The sequence below is a fragment of the Labrus mixtus genome, chromosome 22 (genome assembly GCF_963584025.1).
Source record: "Labrus mixtus chromosome 22, fLabMix1.1, whole genome shotgun sequence".
NCBI classification, from domain to species: Eukaryota; Metazoa; Chordata; class Actinopteri; order Labriformes; family Labridae; genus Labrus; species Labrus mixtus.
In genome coordinates, this window is record NC_083633.1 from 9139189 (window position 1) to 9160399 (window position 21211).

Here is a 21211-nt window from a genome sequence, read left to right on the forward strand (position 1 = left end):
TGAAGAACCTCCGCCCAGACAGCTGAGAGCAGAGGAGCCGGAGCTGCAGCGGAGGATTCAGACTGAACATGATCTGTGAGGGCCACACCTGATCCTAGACCTGGTCCTACATCTGATCCTTCACCTGATCCTAGACCTGGTCCTACATCTGATCCTTCACCTGATCCTACATCTGATCCTTCACCTGATCCTACATCTGATCCTTCACCTGATCCTAGACCTGGTCCTACATCTGATCCTAGACCTGGTCCTCCAAGAACATGAATGAGATCAAGATCTGTGTCCTGGGTAGCGAGGGGGTCGGAAAGTCAGGTAAAAAAAAATCTGGGAAAAAAACTGGGACTAGACGGAGGAGAGAAAGTGAGCGTCACCATGGTTACCGGTCTGTTTACCTTGTCTGTGCGTTTACCTGTCTGCAGCTCTGGTCGTGCGTTTCCTCACCCGGAGATTTATTGGAGAATATTCTTCTTCTTCAGGTGAGAGTCTGTTGTCACTCTTTAATCAAACTATAAACTGTCTTAATTACACCTGTGAAACAGCGCCACCTGCTGGACGCTGTCGGTGAAACATGCAGCATGACGTTTACTGAGAGTAATCGATTACATTTAGTCAGTCAGTAAAAAGATGAGACAGGATGAGAAAGAGCTGCAGAGCTGCAGAGCTGAACATATCAAATATAAATATGATGCTAAATCATCACACTCACTTTAAATTGATCAAATCACCTTCATCTGTCCTGTAAAATAAATCTCTGTGTGCTTGTGAGTCCTGTGACATGCAAGATGTTTGAATATTAAAACCTGGTTATTTAAAATATTCTCGGACTCTCTTTGTAACCTACTGGCCCTGAAGGTCAACTGCGAAAACATTTCATGAAACACAAAAAGGTGGTGCCTCTGTTTTGAGCTTGTGAGAGTCTAAGTGTGACCGTTCTCTTGTGTGTGTGTGTGTAAGATGGTGAGAGGACTCCTCTGTGACCTGTTGCTGCAGGTTACTGTTCATTATCAGAGCAGATAGCGCCCTGGACACACGCCGCTGTGTGGTCGATATTAAGTATTGTAGGATAAAAGTGTAACTCTGTTGTCTGTCACCGATCTGATGCTAACCAGCTGATCTGAGACTTCTTCGTGCCGCTAGCTTCTCCTCCTGTAGCCGCCACGTTCGAGAAAAGTCACCGTATCTCTGGCCCTGAGTTTTAGGATTCACAGCAGATTTAGTGATTATCATATGATCATGATCTCTCTCTCCCTCGCCTCTTCTCTCTCTCGTCCTCCACCTCTCTCTTTCTCTCTATTGTCTCTTTGTTTATTTTGTGTTTTATTGTCGATATTTAAAGTCATACTTTTGTACATAAAGAGCTCAGAAGGAGCGCAGCTGGCCAGTAAAGCAGATTGTGACTCTCTCTCTCTCTCTCCCAGAGTGTATCTACAGGAAGCGTGTGAGTGTGGACGGGAGGCAGGTGAACCTGGAGCTCTACGACCCCTGCTCTCAGGTGAGATCATGGCTCCTTTAATCCTGCAGCAGGGTGACCTCTCTCTCTCTCTCTCACTCTCTCTCTCTCTCTCTGTGACCTGTGTTGTTCTTTTATGACTCTGATCATTAGATTTCATTCAGAACATTTGACCTGATGGCGTCATTACAGAGTCCGTCTCCATGTTTCAGCCCTGTGGCAGTAGACCCTCGCTCAGCGATCAGATCCTCTGGGCTGACGGCTTCGTCGTGGTCTATGACATCAGCGATCACTCGTCCTTCATCACGGCTAAAGCCCTCGTTCACCTGATCAGACAGGTTCACCTGGGGACCACTAAGAGGTACGCACTGAGGGACCAGTCTGGACCTACTCTGTTTGGGTTCTCAGATAACATGAGACAGAATCTGAATTCAGACCGAAGTCAGACCAGATTTAGGCCCAATAAGACCTGATCCAGATCAGATCCAGACCGGATTCAGGCCGGTTCCAGACTGGATTAAGGCTGGATCCAGACCAGATTCAGACTGGAGTCAGACCGGATTCGGGCTGGATCCAGACTGGATTCAGACCAGATTTAGACTGGAGTCAGACTGGATTCAGACTGGATTCAGACTGGATTCAGAATGGAGTCAGACTGGATCCAGGCTGGATTCAGACAAGATTCAGACCGGATCCAGAATGGATCCAGACTGGCTCCAGACCGGATTCAGACTGGAGTCAGACTGGATCCAGACTGGATTCAGACCAGATCCAGACCGGATTCAGACTGGAGTCAGACTGGATTCAGACCGGATCAGACTGGATTTAGACTGGAGTCAGACTGGATTCAGACCAGATTCAGACTGGAGTCAGACTGGATCCAGACTGGATTTAGACTAGAGTCAGACTGGATTCAGACCAGATCCAGACCGGCTTCAGACTGGAGTCAGACTGGATCCAGGCTTAGGGTTATCCCTGTCTCTGTAAACAGTATATTTAAGGTATGAGGTCTAACATTTGGCCCTGCTCTGTGACTGACAGGGACGTGGACTCTCTGATCTTCCTGGTGGGTAATAAACAGGATCTGTGTCACCTGAGGGAGGTCGGCCGTGAGGAGGCTCAGCGTCTCGCTGCAGAGTCTCACTGTCACTTCTACGAGCTGTCAGCTGCCGAACACTACCAGGAGGTGGCGCTCATTTTCACGAAGCTGATGCAGAACACCTGCCTGGACAGCAAGGCCAAAGAGCGGCGGAGACGCCCAAGCGGGTCCAAGTCCAAGTCCATGGTCAAACTGATCAACAACGTGTTCGGGAAGAGGAGGAAGTCCGTGTGAAAGACGGGCGTCAGACTGGACTCCACTTTGATGTTTCTGTGATGACGTGAAATAAAGTTATAAATCCTTCTGGTGTAAATCTTATCGTAGTATCATCATAAACATAGTGAGAACCTGAGGAGTTCTGTTTGGTTCTTCTTCGGTGGATCTGCAAAATCCAAGAGCAGAAAAATCTCTGATTTTCTTTCTGGTGTAAAAATCACCGACCTGAAACTCCTCGGTGAGTTTGATGGTTTGTGTTTTTTATTTCTGCTCATGGCGTCCATGCAGGCATGAAGCTTCACAGACCCTGGGTTTATGAGGGGTCCTATGGGGGTCTGTGAGGGGGCTTATGGGGGGTCCTATGGGGGTCTGTGAGGGGTTCTGGGGGGGGGGGGGGTCTATTGGGGGTCTGTGAGGTCCACACGTGCAGCAGAGCGGCTAACATGTCTCTGATGAAGACTCAAACATGAGGGTCCGGCTGCAGACTGTTCAGAGGAGGGTTCAGCCTCCTGATTGGCTCCTTCTCCTTGTGGGTGACGGCTCAGTGAAAACAGCTGCAGGTCATCGTTCTACTCTGAGACGAGTAAGAGAGAGAGGGAGAGAGAGAGAAAGAGAGAGAACAAGAGAGAGAGAGAGAAAGAGTGAGAACAAGAGAGCGAAAGACAGAGAGAGAGAGAGAACAAGAGCGAGAGAGAGAACGAGAGAGAGAGAAAGAGCGAGAACAAGAGAGAGAGAAAGACAGAGAGAGAGAGAGAACAAGAGAGAGAGAGAAAGACAGAGAGAGAGTGAGAGAGGGAGAGAGCTTGAACACCAGTGAAAACAGGAGGGTCTTGTATGAACGCAGCCTGCAGAATAAAACTTTTTAAAACTTTTTTTTTTTTTTGGGGGGGGGGGGGGGGTAATCTATGAGTATCTACTGTGATAAATGAAAGATTAAACTATTGATGATTGTGAGATAAAAATATATTTATGAGGCAGGAAGTAGGAGTGAAGAGAAAAAGAAGTCATGTAAAAACAGGCTTTTTAGAATGAGTGTGTGTGTGACTTCCTGGGCTTCTGCAGCCAGCCTTTAGTGGTCACTCGAGGAACTGCAAGGTTTTTAATTTTTCAACACAGAGGTTGCTGGTTGATTAAAAGAAGACATTTGTTAACCTGTTAGCTACAGCTAAAGTAAACATAATTTACACTTGAGAATCATGGACAGTGCAGAGCAGAGAGGAGAGCTGCAGGAGTCATGGCGGGATGTAACCAGGGCATAAACAAAGATGGCGGTACTGTTGGGTGTGAGGGATGGGCAGATTAAGCAAACGGAGTGACATCACTGTTGTGTCCTTGGAGTGATATCGTGCTGTCGAGACTGCTGTCCAGACTCTTTACCTGGGGGGGGGGGGGGATAGTGATTTATATCCGTCATGGAACCGACTGAAGATGGAAGTTTGAGCGTCGTGTCTCTGAGGGACTTTTTCTCCTCGTCCACTAAAACTCAAACTCTCAGAGAAGCTGAAGAGACGAGGATGAAATGTGAGATGATTCATCCCGAGAATAAACACAAACCTCCCACATCGTCCTCCTCACCTGGTTATATAACAACGCCATGATGTAACGTTTGGATCACAGACAGGAGGCGGAGCTTCAGTCCATCTTACATTAAATATCAGAACCAGAGAGTTTAACCAGACGGACAGAAGAAGGTTCAAACATTTCACAGAGAGCCGAGGACCTAAAAGAAGACAGAGGTCAGATCACCTGACGAGTGCTCCAGAGACCGTAGATAAACTCATAACGGGATGTTTCTCATTTCTCTCTACAGGGGTCAAAGGTCATTTGGTTTGTTTAACGTTACAGCAGAGAAAATCTGATTTCATCTTTTAGAAAAAACCTGATTTTGAGAATACTCAGAAGAGTCAAATATTTCCTCCTCAAAGATATTTAAAGATGTTTCACCTCTGAGAAGTTTTAAAGCATAAAGTTCAATGACCTCCTGTTGTGTCTCAGCAGCTCTCTTAATGATGGAGCTGAGTTTGTCTCCCTCTGCTGGTCATGAAGCAGAACTGCAGCTTAAAAGGCTGAGCTGATGGTCGTCGTGTGAAATCTGAAATAGAAAGTCATTGCTCTCTCCGTCTGCAGAGGTGAAACTTTCAAGTCTTCCTCAGAGTCTCGTTCAGGATCAGTGAGCGGAAAGTCTCCGGAAAAAAAAACGACCTGCAGAAAGTCGAAGAAATCAATCGGGCAGTGTGACGATGTTTGATTTTTATTTGAGATCTTCAAGACAAAAATTTTTTTTTTTACTAAAATAGATTTCAGTCAAAAGTTTTTCCTCCTGTTTGTGTTCATGTGAAAGTTTAAAATAAAACAAAGAAATTAAAATCTGAGTTTAATAATAAAGAGTTGAGCACACAGAGACGAGTTTCAGGGTTTTATTTTTATTCTCTCTTCTCCACATTTATTTCTCAGTTTCAGAAATAAAAACATGAAAAACAAAAATAAAAATGTTTACCCTTTAAAGACCGCACTGTGAATAAAAGATATATATGATGAAGAATATAAAAAGTTATAATAAAAGATTTAATAAAAGGATTCATAAACTCTCCCAGGATTTCTCTCCTCTTTAGAATAATATAAAATCTGTGGATTTAAAGAGACAGCGGCGCGCTAACCTCCGCGGTTTGTTGTTGTTTATTAATATTTAGAAACATGTTGAGAGTCAGACGACGTAAAGAGTCACTAACAAATGATCCAGCAGGAAGTGTTCTTTCAAAATAAAAGAATCAGAGAGGATAAGTAGGGTTAGAGATCATTTCATCGTTTCGTCGTCGATTCAAATCGTTTTTTTCTCGTTTGCAACTTTCAGACGGCGAGTCAATTGTCTGATTTTCAAAAAGACGTTTTAATTATTACAAAAAAAATATTTCCTGTTCTTTTAATTTGCGACTCTTTTTCTCTTTTCTGCGTCATGTTTGCTGACGATGTTCGAGTCTGTGGACAAAAAGGAATTATTTAACACGAAGAACGCCGCCGCCCCCGCTCGCTGATCGTCTCTAAGCGCTTCATGAGACACGTACAGAGTGCAGCTGATGCGTTCACTGCCACGTGTATAAAGTAGTAATCAGTAGTTAGTGTGTGTTAGTTACTGAAGGTTAAACGTAGTATTTGACGCTGCGGAGCGGCAGCTTCAGTCATCTCTGATCAACTTTCAGATTTTTGGTTTTTGAAGCAGCAGATAAATAAAGTTTATAAAAGTTGATATTGCACATGAAGAGCAGAAGCTGCTGTGAGTAATAATCACAGACATGATACAGACAGACGTAAAGCAGCAGGTTGTGTCTGTCTTGTGTTTCCTTTAAAGATCAGTCTGTGACAGAGACCGTCACCGTCAGTCATCGCCACCGTCATCGTCTGCAGAAGAAGGCGAGTTGGTGGATCAGAGGATGACACAGCTGGACGACGATGTCTCTTCGCTGCTGACAAACAAAAAGAAAACATTTGAAAGACGGTCACGTTCTTGTGATGTTTTATTTATTTATTTCTTCACATGTTGTGAACGCCGTCCTGTTTCCTGTTTGACCCCACGCTGATGAAATTAAAGTCCTGGACGCCATCATTACTTAACGGGTAATTTGATGTTTTCAATGATTACAAACTCCTGCACAGAGTCACCGTTTGAAGAAGAGGGAGGAGCCAGAGAGGAGCGAGGTGGTTTTATATAATTTACAAAGTGATTTAAGTGTGCAGGTCGATCTGACACCTCTGAGTAACTCACCTGTACTCTGCAGCGTCAGACGGCTTCATCCTCTTGGGGGCGCTGCTCTCCCACTCTGCTGCAGACCTGTGAGCATGCTCAGTGGTCTCAAAGCTCACCTGAAGAGAGAGAGAGAGGAAGAGAGAGAGAGTGAGAGAGAGGGAGGAAGAGAGGGAGAGAGAGAGAGAGAGGATCAAAGCCTGCTCAGTATTTACTGTTACGTGTTGTCTGTGATGTGTGTGTCTCACCATGTTCCTCTTCCTGTTGGTGTGTGTGTGTGTGTGTGTGTGTGTGTGTGTGTGTGTGTGTGTGTGTGTCTCACCATGTTCCTCTTCCTGTTGGTGTGTGTGTGTGTGTGTGTGTGTGTGTGTGTGTGTGTGTGTGTCTCACCATGTTCCTCTTCCTGTTGGTGTGTGTGTCGTCTCTCTCAGAGAGGACGGGTCTCCTGTTGGGGTCGTCTCGGAGATAAACTTCTTTTTGAATCTGAAGCTTCCTGTTGGAGAAAACACGCCCACAGTCAGCGTGAACGCCGTCATCACGTTATCCCGTGGTCGCTCTGAACACACTCAGCGTGAGTCTGACGTCGTATCACTGGAAACACGTCAGAGTTTCTTTGGTTTATAAAGTTAACGGTGCAGAATAACCTGGAGACTCGTTTACTGGAACTGTGTCACATGTTAAAAATGACCTCTGATCATCAGAGAACACCGAGACCATGAGATTCGTCTCCATGATGATCAGACGTGTGTTCGTACAACGAGGTCAAAAATAATCGTCCTCATACAAACTAAAATTCTTTCTCTGGCAAACCTTCGCTGAGTAAAACAGAAAATAAAAACGTTAAAGTTTCCAACATTATGTTGATATAATCTCATCAAAATAATGAAGTGTTATTGTTGTTGTCATCGGCGCCGTCAGCCCGATATCTGATACGTCAATGACATCATATCTGACCTGATACAGACCTTAGATCAGATCTGTCCCACCTCTAGTGTGTGTGTGTGTGTGTGTTTGTTTGTTTGTGTTTCCATCAGAATCAATAAATAAAATTCTGATGTGACGACAGAAAATCATAAATTTTTGATAAAAACTCAGAGCAACATCAGTCTGCAGAGTTCAATCAATAATTCAGCTGTGTGTGTATATGTGTGAGTGTGTGTGTGTGTGTGTGTATATATGTGTGTGCGTGCTGACCCCTGCTCCTCCTCACCAATAATTACTCCCTACAGAGTCTGCAGCCCCCCCCCCCCCCCCCCCCCCGATAAACATATTTAATTCTGTAGGCGTGTTAGGGTGTGGTGTCGGTGTGTCGGACACACCGGGGTCGAGGCCAACTGAAACTCTGAATGAACGAGCTCTTGCTAAAAGAAATCCTCCTGCACGCTGCTGAAGCTGCTCGCCGTCTAACGACCATCCTGATGTTTGTCCACATGTTTCAGTGTTTCAGCTCCTGCGAACATTTTCTGCTGCTCTTCGTCAACTTGATGTTGAAATTTTTTTTTCTCTTTTATGAAAAAAACAACATTTTTTTCTTTTAATTTGATAGAGAAGAAATGTAGTAACACTGACTGTGACAGTCAGGGACTATTTCCTGCAGCGGATTGTTCTAAATGTTGTGCTCTGGTTGATATTCACTGCAGCAGAAATTAAAGAAGAATTTAAGTTTAAAGACGTGCAGACGTATGAAGGTATGAGGGTATGAGTGAGTGTGTGTGTGTGTGTGTGTGTGTGTGTGTGTGTGTGTGTGTGTGTGTGTGTGTGTGTGTGTGTGTGTGTGTGTGTGTGTGTGTGTGTGTGTGTGTGTGTGTGTGCCGTCACCTGACTGCAGAGGTGAGGCTCAGGTACCAGTCGTTCAGCTCCTCCTGGTTGTTGGACATCAGCAGCAGTTTGGCTTTGGGGAAGGTCAGCTGGAGGACGAGAAGAGAGGAGAGGAGAGGCTCAGGACGAGGAGACAGAACAACACGTGTGCACCTGGCGTGTTCTTCCCTTAAACTCATCACAGTTTAAATCTAAATCATAAAATCTGAAGGACGACGTGTTACAACAAAGAGTTCATTCTCTAGAAACACTAACGATGTAATGAGTCATTTTCCACGTGACGCTGCAACAACAGAAAAGAAGATTGAAAAGCGTTCCGATACCCTGCAGCTCCTCTTTGTCCTGTCGGCCTGAGCCTGCAGTAACACTGTACCACCAGCAGAGGGCAGGCTGCATCAAGAAAAGACCAGTCGGCTTGCCGTGCATTAAAAACACTTCTCCTGTCAGACGCTCATCAGACTGCGAACACACCCAGAACTCAGAACTAAGTCCAGTTAACAGAAACGAGCCGTCAGAGCTGCTCGCAGGTGTGAAGAGCGCTGCATCCTCTACCTGTGAATCTGTTTGAAGAGTCGGACACACGGCGTGCACGTCAGACACAGGGCAGGAAGAAGTCAACAAACAGGGTTTTAAGAGAGGATCAGACTGAGGCCTCCTCTCACCTGCAGCCGCACACAAACACACATTGATCACCTGCAGTCAGACTGAGGAAGTTCAAATGTTCTACACTTTCATAGTTTCAATATCAGGTGTTTTAAGAAGTACTCGAGTTTAAAAAAAAAAAAAACGACATCTGCTTCATCAGACGGGTGTGAGGGAGAGGAAGGAATCCATCAAACATCGCACACATCAACGTTTTAGTGCAACACAGACAGCGTGTGCAGGAGTCTGTCATTTTGAATAATTAAAAGAATAAATGAGCTCATACTGGGAGGCTCAGACTTCTTTGTGTTGCCGTGGTATCAAACAGGAGCGACGTCGTCTGATTTTTTTCACTAGAATCAAATCAAAGCTTTAAACGCTGCTAACGCGACGACTGTGATTCAGACGCAGAAGGACATGAAGCTCATCATGATGTTTGTATTTCAACAGCTCTCCTTCCACATGACATAGATGAAGATTTCACAGGTAGCCTCATCACAAGGATTATCTCATTATGACAGAGTTCAGGGTGGGCGCACGCTGCGGGGACGGCGGCTCATTTATGCACAAATACATTCCTCTTGTGTTGCAGCGCGGTAATTAGGGATTTGTCAGGAAAATCTGACCCTCTTAGGTAGAAATTACTTTGTATAATAAGAGCGGCGGAGCACGGAGCCTCATCGGCGCACATAATTTAGCTCGATTATTTATACATCAAAGGGAATGTGTCAGGGAAGTGTTGGAGCAGCGAGGGGATGTTAGACTGCAGAGCGGAGAGGAAGAGGAAAAGGCGCTCTCCAAACACGGAGAAAAAGGGAAAACAAACAGCAGAAATTTTAATAAAAGACGTTTTGGCTCCAAACTTTGCATATAGATTGGCCTGGCATTTACAGCTGTCAAATTTAATTTGGCTTTAATTCTTCATTGGCGGGATGAGCCGGGCCCTGGAGTGCTGACAGCCCTTTTCCTGCGCTCAGGTAGGGGCCCGGGATCAATAATGTGTCCTTATGAGAAATTACGTGTAATGCTATTGAGTATGCATCGGGGCCTCGGCGGGATAAGAGGCTAATGAAATGCCATTTCTGCCATTAGATAACGCGCGGCGGGCTGCGGGGAGGGCGACAGGCGTGAGGAAGATGTATTTAGTGCGGGGCCGGAGGAGACGGATCTGCAGCCTAATCTGATCCAGCAGCTGAGAGAGATTCTGTTCCAGCAGGCGGCCATCAGCAGCTCTCCACACATAATGCAGCGGGGAGTAATCTGCACATCAGGAGACGTTTCATTAACGAGCAGGAGGAACGCTTTTCATTCACAGCACACGCCCGAGACACGTGAAGTCACACGACTCACACAGCGACCAGGCTGAACACACAGGGACCAGGCTGAACACACAGGGACCAGGCTGAACACAGGGACCAGGCTGAACACACAGGGACCAGGCTGAACACACAGGGACCAGGCTGAACACAGGGACCAGTCTGAACACACAGGGACCAGGCTGAACACAGGGACCAGTCTGAACACACAGGGACCAGGCTGAACACACAGGGACCAGGCTGAACACAGGGACCAGTCTGAACACAGCGACCAGGCTGAACACACAGGGACCAGGCTGAACACACAGGGACCAGGCTGAACACACAGCGACCAGGCTGAACACAGGGACCAGGCTGAACACACAGGGACCAGGCTGAACACACAGGGACCAGGCTGAACACACAGGGACCAGGCTGAACACACAGGGACCAGGCTGAACACACAGGGACCAGGCTGAACACACAGGGACCAGGCTGAACACATCTTACTTGTTAAATGTTTAACTGTAAAAGCACTCAGTCTCTAACTCTGAGACTCAAAGATGACCTGTTCACCCTCTCGTCTGCTGTTTGTGCTGCAAAACTCACTCAATAAATACTCATCGATTCTTCGTCTCTCTCTCTCTCTCCCTCCGTTTCTCTCTGTGTCTCTCTCTCTTTTGGGAAATCAGTGAACGAAAAACAACAAATCACACGGAGAGAAGACGAGCGATCGAAGCTTTTACAAAAAATCTAAAACCCTTTTAAATAAACGTTGAAGTGATTACTAAACCTGCCGGAAGAGGAGGAGCTAGGACGAGGTCTTTTCTACCTGCAGACATTCAATTTAATATCATTTATTAACCCCCGAGGGAAAGTCTGGTTTACACTGTTACTGAGAGACATGCTCCTCACACAGATCTCACACACACACACACACACACACACACACACACACACACACACACATGGATGGTTTAGTGGAGAGATGTCAGAGTGAGGGGGCTGCTACACAGGGAGCGCACCGGAGCTGTTGGGGGTTCAGTGCCTTGCTCAAGAGCACATCGGTAGTACTCGGGAAGTGAAGTGTTACCTCTCCAGCCACCAGACCCACTTCCATATTATGGTCCACACTGGGACTTTAACCGGCGACCTGTTTCTAACCCTAAGTCCTGACAGACTGAGCTCCAGACTGAGTGACCCCTAAAGAAAGTCAATACTCGCTCTGTTTCTATGACTCCTCTATCTTCCTTCATTCTTTTATTACACCTCATGTTTTTTATATTTTTTATATACCTGATGCTCGTTTGTGCTACTCTCTCTGAACTGTCATGTCGGAGCGACCTGGAACAAGAATCTCCTTCAAGATGAATACACTTTTATCTTAAATCATCTTCAGTACCGACCATAAATACAAACAGAAACAGACGTTTGAATATTGATGATTGACTACTGACACCACGCTGCATCAGCTCTAAACTCTGCGCAGAGACACTTTCCTTCCTCAGTGGATGACGCGTGACGTGCTGCTTTGAATGTCTGATGACAGCAGCTTCATCATTCAGACTCAGATTGTCAGCCAGCAGCTGTACCGAGGCCTGCACACCATCAGAGGACAGACGCTTTTGAAGTTTCACTTTCAGACTCAATCAGCGAGGCCGTGAAGTGATCGAAGAGAGGACCAGGAGGAGGGCGGGGGGGGGGGGGGGGGGGGGGGGAGGGCAAAGTTCAGGGGTCAGGAGGAACATTGTCAACCAGCGAGGGAGAAAGAGCTTCAGGAAGCGTCTGTTAGTCGTGTCTTACGACGGAGAGCGAGCAGAACCAGGAGTTTAACAAATCGACAAACACCAGAAGAAGAAATGAAAGAAAGCTTCAGATAAATAGTCACTCATGTGTGGACTGGAGAACAGATGTCTCCTCCACCTGCTGTCCAACACACACGCACGCACAGCGCACACACACACAACCTGACACACAGTTTTACTTCTGTCCAACTGTGAATAGTTTATCTGCAGGAAAGTGTTTTTTTTTTATTCACAATACTTTATCGGGTCTCTTAATCAAACGTGGCGTCACGTCTCAAGTTTGTTTCTCTGAGCCGGGCTCTCCATCACTTACACTGAGCAGGCCTCCCTGGCTCCTGGTGTGCCCGAACACCTTCTCCACGCTGCACTCGTGCAGAGGGTAGGCGTGCTGGCCGGCAAACTTGTCCCCGTTGGTGGGATGCAGCGGGCTGCAGCGTTTGGCCTGCAGCAGGATGTCGGAGAACAGGAAGAACATCTTTGGTTTAGCTTCTGCTCCCTTCTGAGGAACCATCTTCAGCCAGCCCTCACGGATGTACCAGCGCCCTGTCACAGGAAACACAAACATCATCATCATCATCATCATCAGCTGAGGTTTGCCTGGTCTTTGATAGTTTAACTGAATCACACACAGACTGCTGACCAGAGAAAGTCTAACCCACTTCAGTTATTATCCTGGCCTCCTGAGCGGCAGAGGACAGAAATAATGATCTTAAAGAAGCAGCAGAGAAAAGGGAAAGGAGGAGAGGAGGTGAAGACGGACTCTGTGGGAGGCAGACGTGTCACGGGGTGTGTCTGTTCCCACAGGAAGCCTCTCATCTCAGCGTCCATGATTGGCAGCAGCGTGATGATAGCTAATAAGCAGGAGGCTGACATTTGGATAGATAAGATGAGAAGTCAGCCCGGGTGCATGGCGCTTTGTAATTGGCCCGGCCGCTCGTCTGTGATTGCAGCAGCCCGAGTGTCCGGAGCCGTGCCTCTGGGGCTCAGCGCGGACGTTCTCAGCCATCGACCAGCCCGCTGAGATTAAGTGACGGGGCCAAGTGGGGGTCAAATTGCTTTTAAAATGCCACGGGTGTTAAAGGGAAAAACAGTGAGGAGACACCCCGAGCCTCTGTCAGGTGTGGGGAGGAGATTGTTCTGATGGTTCTGAACTAAAGCGAGCCTTCACACACACGCCGACAGGCAGCAGCAGGTTTATAATACTGTTACAGGAAACAGGCAGCTGGGAGATCTACACTTCCAGCCTCAGAACTGCAGAAAAAAAAGCGCCATGAAGACAAATATCAGAATTGAAGATCAGATGTTTCTCTCCTGTATCAGGATCTGCCACCACACGAGTAGAAGACATCGCGTCTCTGTTTGACCTTTAACCTGACGTGTGCTCCATGCTTCTGCCCGCTGCATGTTTGGTCGTTCCAGCTGGCAGCACGATGGACACTCCTGTTTTTAAGTGGAAGAGAATCTGAGCTGTCGCGTGTTTGTGTTCAGCTCAGTGAGATCGTTAGAATCAGAGGTAGAAACCGTAAGATGTTCTGGTTTTCATTTGTCAGTTTGTAACAGACCAGCTCGGTCTGAGTTAGCTTTGGTTGCTGGAAGGTTGAATGTAAAGCTGTGACGACTCGCCCTTCGTCTCGATGTTAGCCTGCTCAGACATCACTGCAGCTTTATGTTACGTACAACACAAACACCAATCCTGTGTTCGGTTTGGCCCCCAGAATAAAACCCGACATGTTTTCTCCTCCCACCACGTGGGGTAAAAAAAAGACTTAAAGACACACCGCAGCGTCAGAAGGAGTTCTAACTTTGACTTCATGCATGATCAGCCGAGTGTTTCCTGTTTGTCGAAGCGTCACAGGAAGCTGCCAGAGTCCAGCGTGGTGAGACCGATGCACGTCAGTAAACATCAGGTGTAGAGACGCCGCAGACACGTGCAGGTCTGTTTCCTGTTTCACTCTGTCCATCAAACTTTAAGACGTGTTCTTAACTTTACAAGTCAAATCAGACCACCACACGCCCCATCATAGAGTCAGAGGGGATAGTCTCTTCATGAGGAGGGGTCTCTCTCTCCCTATGGGGTCCAGCTCCTCTCAACCCCCCCCCCTGCAAACATCTGACTGTCCGCAGAGCTTTGAGGTTCAAAGAGCAGGAAGTGGCGAGCTCTCCTCTGCGTGTTGGGCCCTTTCAGCTCCTCTTGTCAAAGAGAACCTCTGCTCCACTACAAAGTCAGTTACCTGCACAGGGAGGGTGGGCGAGCGAGGGAGGTGAGGAAGCTACAAAGAGTCCTGACCCCCCCCCCCCCCCGATGTGTCCGAGGAACAACAGTCACAGAGACCGGAGGAAGAAGAGCGTTCGGAGAGTCAACGGGTTTATATGTTGATGGGAGCTCAGAGTGTTCACAGGAAACACAGATTTAACACGTTAGGCCCCGTGTCCACGTGGCGTCTGTGTTCAGTTGTTTTTCAATGAGGAGGGAGCGTTTGCAGACCGGACAAAAAGCGCAGCGACCAGCGCCTTTTTTACCCCCCCCGAGTGCTCCACCTTTTGTGTGCGGCAGCTTTGAGCACTTTGACTTTAAAATCGTTCACCTTTTCAGAAAAACGCTGTCGACATCACCGCCGCTCTTACATATATATTTATTTCAATATTTAAGATATTCCCCGTAGTTTTGCCCCCCCCCCGGTCGTGACTTGTACCCACATCCTCCTCGCTCCGTGTCTGCTGGAGCAAGAACGATCTCAAATATAAAACATGCAGTAAAAAGTAACGAGGCAGTGTCAGTCATACAGCGGCCGTTGTCAGCAGACTGTTGTCATAGAAACCAGACAGATGTGCAGCGCTTCTATTCTCATCGTACAGTCGGCGCTTTTGACCGACCCCGAGGATGTCTGACCGACCTTGAGGACGTCCCACTGACCTCTAGGACGTCCGACCGACCTTGAGGACGTCCGACTGACCTTGAGGACGTCACACTGACCTGGAGGACGTCCGACTGACCTCCAGTTACCTGACTGAAGAAATCATGAAGTCGTGTCTCACAGCAGATGCATGCACAGAGAACTGTGAGAGAAGTCTTGTTAATAAATTGAATCGCTCCGACTGTCTGCGTATTGAATCTCATTGATTCAGTCTTTGTGTCTCACCGTCGCCCCCTCCTCGTCTCCTACAGAGCTACTTAATATGTCGGAGGGGCCGCGCTGCGTCTCATGTGGAAAAGGCAGAGCTTTCTTTCTGCCACATTAGAGGAGGTGTTGGAGAGGGGGAGGAAGGAGCGGGTCGGCGGGAGGTTTGGTGCTCTGAAGTGTGCCTGGTGGGACCGCCGGTTTATTGGCTGCAGAGGAAGCCGGCGGAGCTGCGAGGGCCTGAGAACTCGATGAGAGGAAGCTTTTGAAACTTCCCACATCGGCATTAGAGAGATGAGCCGCTATTCGGCGCCGCACCGACACATCCGCAGACACACACACACACATAAAAACACCCTGCATATCCAAGCAAACAAACACACACTGCCGCCTTTTTATGTGCTGGTCGGAGAGACGAGGACCGGGTCTAATTGGTCCTGGGGGAGATTGGCAGGGTGAGAGGAGCAACGAGGAGGCCAGACAAACAACAGAAGGGCGAGACGCAAAGAAAAGAGTCCCCGCTTCACCTGTAGAGAGGGAGGCGTGATGAAGAGGAGGAACAAACGAAGGGAGCATGAAGGAGGAGAGAACATCCACACGCTAACCGTTAGCCGTAACGTTCTGCTAATAAAGGAAACGATGAAAACACTTCCTGCGCCGAAGAATCCATCGATTCAATCAATCCAGGCGAGAATGTCTCCACAGTTAACTCATTTATCGCCCCTCCTCTTCCTCGCCCTCCTCCCCCGGCTCTCCCAGAGGACACACATGCAAAGGGAGGAGGAGGAGGGGGAGATGAAAGGAATAAGTGATCAGACGCTCTAACCTGCAGCAAACACCTTCGTCTTTCGCCCCTTCAGCAGTTTCTGCACCCGGCACAGCTGCAGGTGGTTCTCATGGCACCGAGTATTGTCCTGGATACGCTGGGACGTCTCGCACACGGCATCCACGGCTCCTGCAGATAACACACACACACACACACACACACACACACACATTACCATACCTGAGAGGTATATCAGGCCACCGCAGGCCTGATAAATAAGACTGAGAGCAGAGCGCAGGATGCAGATGTAGAAAAACAAACACTGGTTGTTTTGTCGGAGCCTTCCGCTTCAGGTCGTTTACAGTAAAGAGGGTTCAGGTTCTTTCTCAGGAGACCGTTATCACCACAGTGAGCTGGTGATCCTCTTCATCCCTCTGCACCCTCCCCGTCCCCGGGTTAAAGACCGGAGGTGACCCAGGTTATCCAACATGGTGGACGAACCTCCGGGTAACACAGATATCAAAGCCACACTTTGTGAACAGCTTTCATTACTAGTTGATGTTTTTTGTTTTTTAACAAACCTGATTTTTGAAGTGTGAACACTAACTTAACGTAGCTCTAACGGAAATCTCACATGCAGCTGCTAGTAGGTGTAAAGCCCTCTCTAAGATACGGTCGTCATGGCGATCATTTTGAGAGGTGTGATAACTTGGGAGGATGAGGAGGATCGGAGGGTTTTAACGGCTCTTTAACGTCGGCACCTTTTTTTTTTTTTTTGCAGCTTTTCCACCTGAACTTTAGAACCATTCATGGAACCATCAACGGTATAACTCTTAATCACACTACCTCCTACAGCGTACTACCCCTCACCTCATTCACTCTCTGCACAAAGCTGCAGTCAGATAATATAAAGAGCCAGACAGAAGCCTCCAATTACCGCCTTCCTCCATAATTCCTGCTGCAACATTTAGAGCTGCATCATTAAGGCGTCCAAAATAACAACAAAGAGAGCGATTCTCATTTCAAGCTCAACTTTTCCTTCTTCTGTGTCGAGCTGAAACTCTGCGATCCTCAGGGCAACGCGCCAACACTAAAATAATCACGGCCTAATTGGCACGCTTAACTTCACAACCATTACAATGTAAACCAAACAAGGCGTCCGTGTAGACTTTCTCTTTTTGTTGCTCGTGTTTGGAATATTTTCCCGCGCCTGCTTTAGAAAAACAACAACTCCTAATTACAGCTGAGCTCTGGCCGAGGCATTAATAAAACATGGCCTCTTACACATTCTGCAGACGTGTCTTCAGCTCTTTATTCCACTTATTCTCGCTTTAGACGCCGTTAACTTTACTGTTAAATCTCCGACACATGCACGCGGTCAGGTCACACTCGCTTACAGTCACCGCGGTGAAACTCAGCGTAAAGACAAGCTGATGAAAACTCCTGAACTCTGCAATTACAACAATTAAATCCAGCCTGAATGCACAGAAAGGGAGAGAGAGGGGTGAGGCGTCAGAGGGAGAGAGAGGGGTGAGGAAAAAGAAGAGAAGCAAACGGACAAAGAGCGAGTAAACAAGAGACAACAACAACAAAGCCTCCTGTGATTCCACTTTGTTTAATCAGATACAATGTGAATTGTCTGGAGTTTCTTTTTTTTTAAATAATTCCCTTTACGGTACGAGCTAACTGTGGGAAGTTTACACACACACACACGCGCACGCGCACGCGCACACACACACACACACACACACACACACACACACACACACACACACACACACACACACACACACACACACACACACACACACACACACACACACACACACACACAGAAGATAAAAAAAAAAAAAAAAGACCCTCTCTAATGAGAAGAGGAAGAGGAGATGTACGTTCATCTTAAGAGTCGACTGCTGCTTTCACTCGTAAGCAGTGGAAGCACGGCAGCAATGAGATTTTAATTGATACACATAAATAATTCCTTGTGTACATTCACTCCGCGCTCAGATCCGCTGTTTATTAGACGATTGAAATGAGTCATTATCAGGATCCGTGTTGATGTTGAAGATTTTATTTATTAATACGGCTCCCGCTTAATATCCTCTGATCCGCTCCCAATTAATTATGTCAAAACTCCACATCAAACCAGGACGTAGACGTGCGTACACACGGAGCGTGCATTCGTGCAGCGCTGCAGCTCTGCAGCGACAACAACAACAAATGAGGAATGAAAGGCAGGGAGAGACGCTGCTTTGTTCCTCAAATGGAGATGATGAGAGCTGTCCTTCACTCTGACACACACCGGGCCATCAGGTCGCTCTCTCTCTCTCTCTCTCTCTATTCTATACATGTACACGTTTACTTTGCTCGCTCTCTGAGATGTAAACACGTCGTGGGATCTCGCTCAGAGTCTGATCAGATCAAACGTCAACTTGTTTGTAAAGTCGCTGACAAACAGAGAAAATCCACTTCAGCACCACAACCTGTGCAAAACTTTAGTTTTCATTTCTCACTTCACATTATAGAGCTGCACGGTGCAGTGGTTAGCGCTGTCCCCTCACAGCAAGGAGGTTCCTGGTTTGAACCCCCGTCTGTGTGGAGTTTGCATGTTCTCCCCGTGCATGTGTGGGTTCTCTCCAGGTACTCCAGCTTCCTCCCACAGTCCAAAGACATGCTCGTTAGGTCAACTGGTGACTTTAAATTACCTGTAGTTGTGACTGCGAGTGTGGCTGGTTGTCTGTCTCTATATGTCAGCCCTGTGATTGGCTGTTGACCAGTCCAGAGTGTAACCCCGCCTCTCAACCAATGAGATCTGAGATCGGCTCTAGCCCCCCCTGACCCTGAACGGGAAAAGCGGTATAGATAATGTACTTTAGATTATAAATCAGGTTTTGAAGACTGTAGCCATTGTGTGATTTCATCATGGGGAGCTTTTCTCTTTCTCGTTTATATTACTAGTTGGCGCTGTAGCTCCGGTCAGTAGCTGCTGCTGAACTATGACCCCAAGGTCAACAACAGGACAGTGGAAGACTGGCGTCCAGTAGCGTGGCACACCATATCCTGTCTTATGGTATTCTATCGTAGCTTATCTTGAGGTATTGTACCATTTTGTATTAGGTTAAATTATGCAGGATCTGCTCATATCGTGTGGTGTACATGGTGTGATGCATGCTGGGTTATTGTTGTTGTAGCGTATCGTTACATGTTCTTCTTGTAAAGCAGCAACGTGAAGGTTAAAGCTGCAGAACCGATGAAGACACTCACTGGAGATCTGCTGAAACTCGGGGACGTCGGGACTCGTGTTGGCAGCCAGGTCCTGCAGGAAGTGTTTGTACCTGTCAGAAAACACAAAACATGCATTCTTATTATTACATGATAATGCATCCCACAGAATATTTTGTTCAACTGTCCGGACCTTATATAAGCTTGCTGTGTGGATGTTATATACGCTCCCTATTTGGATGTATCAGTGGACAAAAAGGAAAAAGATTCAAACAGAACAATATGATCAAAAATGTGTACGATGTCTCTGCAGGATGTCTGTATGATGTCCCTGTATGATGTCTCTGCAGCGTGTCTGTACGATGTCTCTGTACGATGTCTCTGCAGCGTGTCTGTATGATGTCTCTGCAGCGCGTCTGTACGATGTCTCTGTACGATGTCTCTGCAGCGTGTCTGTACGATGTCTCTGCAGCGCGTCTGTACGATGTCTCTGCAGCGTGTCTGTACGATGTCTCTGCAGCATGTTTGTACAATGTCTCTGCAGCGTGTCTGTACGATGTCTCTGCAGCGTGTCTGTACAATGTCTCTGCAGCGTGTCTGTACAATGTCTCTGCAGCGTGTCTGTACGATGTCTCTGCAGCATGTCTGTACGATGTCTCTGCAGCGTGTCTGTACGATGTCTCTGTACAATGTCTCTGTACGATGTCTCTGCAGTGTGTCTGTACGATGTCTCTGCTTAGTGTCTGTACAATGTCTCTGCTTAGTGTCTGTACGATGTCTCTGTATGATGTCTCTGCTGCATGTCTGTACGATGTCTCTGTATGATGTCTCTGCTGCATGTCTGTACGATGTCTCTGCAGCGTGTCTGTACGATGTCTCTGTACGATGTCTCTGCTGCATGTCTGTACGATGTCTCTGCAGCGTGTCTGTACGATGTCTCTGCAGCGTGTCTGTACGATGTCTCTGCAGTGTGTATGTACAATGTCTCTGCTTAGTGTCTGTACGATGTCTCTGCAGCATGTCTGTACGATGTCTCTGCTTAGTGTCTGTACAATGTCTCTGTACGATGTCTCTGCAGCATGTCTGTACGATGTCTCTGCAGCGTGTCTGTACGATGTCTCTGCAGCGTGTCTGTACGATGTCTCTGCAGCGTGTCTGTACGATGTCTCTGCAGCGTGTCTGTACGATGTCTCTGCTTAGTGTCTGTACGATGTCTCTGCAGCATGTCTGTACGATGTCTCTGCAGCGTGTCTGTACGATGTCTCTGCAGCGTGTCCGTACGATGTCTCTGCTTAGTGTCTGTACAATGTCTCTGCAGCATGTCTGTACGATGTCTCTGCAGCGTGTCTGTACGATGTCTCTGCTTAGTGTCTGTACGATGTCTCTGCTTAGTGTCTGTACGATGTCTCTATACAATGTCTGCTGCGTGTCTGTATTTGACCTCTTGCAGCCGAAGAGAAGCGTCATCTAACAGGCTCCAATCAGAGTCTGGTTTCATCTCCGACCTCGTGAAGATGGAGAGAAGTTTTCTCTTTGAAGCTGCCCTGACGCTGAAGCTTTTTGACAGATACAGCTGTAACAGGACGAGCGGAAGATCTGCTCGATAAAAACAAATCAAACACTGACTTCAGCTCCGTCCAGAGGTTTTTAAAACCCAGAACCCGAGCCTCAGACTCAACGCAGAGAGAGAGAGAGCGGACTATCTCAACGCGGCCTGATATGAAATATCTGATGAAATCAATCAGAGACCAGCACGCAGGGCTGAAAATAACCATTAGACTGTAATTAAATAATTCAGATTTGATCCATTACTTTGATGAATAATCAAAGAAATGGATGTTAGAACCATTCTCTCTGCACTCTCAGTGATCACAATGTTTCCTGGGAGAAGCAGAAGACGACAAATATTCAATTAGTGACCACGAGCGGACATTTACTGCTGATTCAAAGACGTGTTCACCAAACATGAAGGAGGAGAGATCGGCGTATCTTTCAGACAGAGGAGCATCTCTTTGTGATCCTACGACATGTAAAGTGTTT

At 47.2% G+C, this 21211-nt stretch overlaps 2 protein-coding genes across 4 annotated transcripts in view; one reads left to right on the forward strand and one right to left on the reverse strand.

The window, feature by feature from the left end:
* rergla (RERG/RAS-like a) lies at window positions 1–2901 on the forward strand. Its single transcript, XM_061029570.1, has 5 exons — window positions 1–312; window positions 420–476; window positions 1419–1492; window positions 1663–1811; window positions 2492–2901. The coding sequence occupies exons 1-5, from the start codon at window positions 261–263 to the stop codon at window positions 2781–2783; spliced, it is 624 nt and encodes a 207-aa protein (XP_060885553.1). The 5' UTR covers window positions 1–260; the 3' UTR covers window positions 2784–2901.
* A 2267-nt stretch (window positions 2902–5168) lies between these two features.
* The window catches only part of arhgef39 (Rho guanine nucleotide exchange factor (GEF) 39), a 33994-nt gene continuing 17951 nt past the window's right edge, over window positions 5169–21211 (reverse strand). For 2 of the 3 annotated variants that reach the window (XM_061029654.1, XM_061029653.1), the window contains exons 6-12: window positions 19214–19284; window positions 16010–16138; window positions 12378–12607; window positions 8323–8411; window positions 6895–6997; window positions 6526–6623; window positions 5169–6226 (exon numbers count right to left, since the gene is read on the reverse strand). In XM_061029654.1, coding sequence (XP_060885637.1) covers window positions 6187–6226; window positions 6526–6623; window positions 6895–6997; window positions 8323–8411; window positions 12378–12607; window positions 16010–16138; window positions 19214–19284 — 760 coding nt within the window. In that variant the 3' untranslated portion in view covers window positions 5169–6186. The remainder of the gene's footprint in view (window positions 6227–6525; window positions 6624–6894; window positions 6998–8322; window positions 8412–12377; window positions 12608–16009; window positions 16139–19213; window positions 19285–21211) is intronic. The other variant, XM_061029655.1, reaches the window with a different exon arrangement.

What these genes read in the sequence shown, in the direction of transcription:
- rergla (XM_061029570.1), top strand. Translation starts at nt 261, where the DNA reads ATGAATGAGATCAAGATCTGTGTCCTGGGTAGCGAGGGGGTCGGAAAG. An exon ending in TCTACGACCCCTGCTCTCAG is followed by an intron (nt 1,493 to 1,662) that starts GTGAGATCATGG and finishes TCCATGTTTCAG; the next exon opens with CCCTGTGGCAGTAGACCCTC. An exon ending in CACCTGGGGACCACTAAGAG is followed by an intron (nt 1,812 to 2,491) that starts GTACGCACTGAG and finishes TGTGACTGACAG; the next exon opens with GGACGTGGACTCTCTGATCT.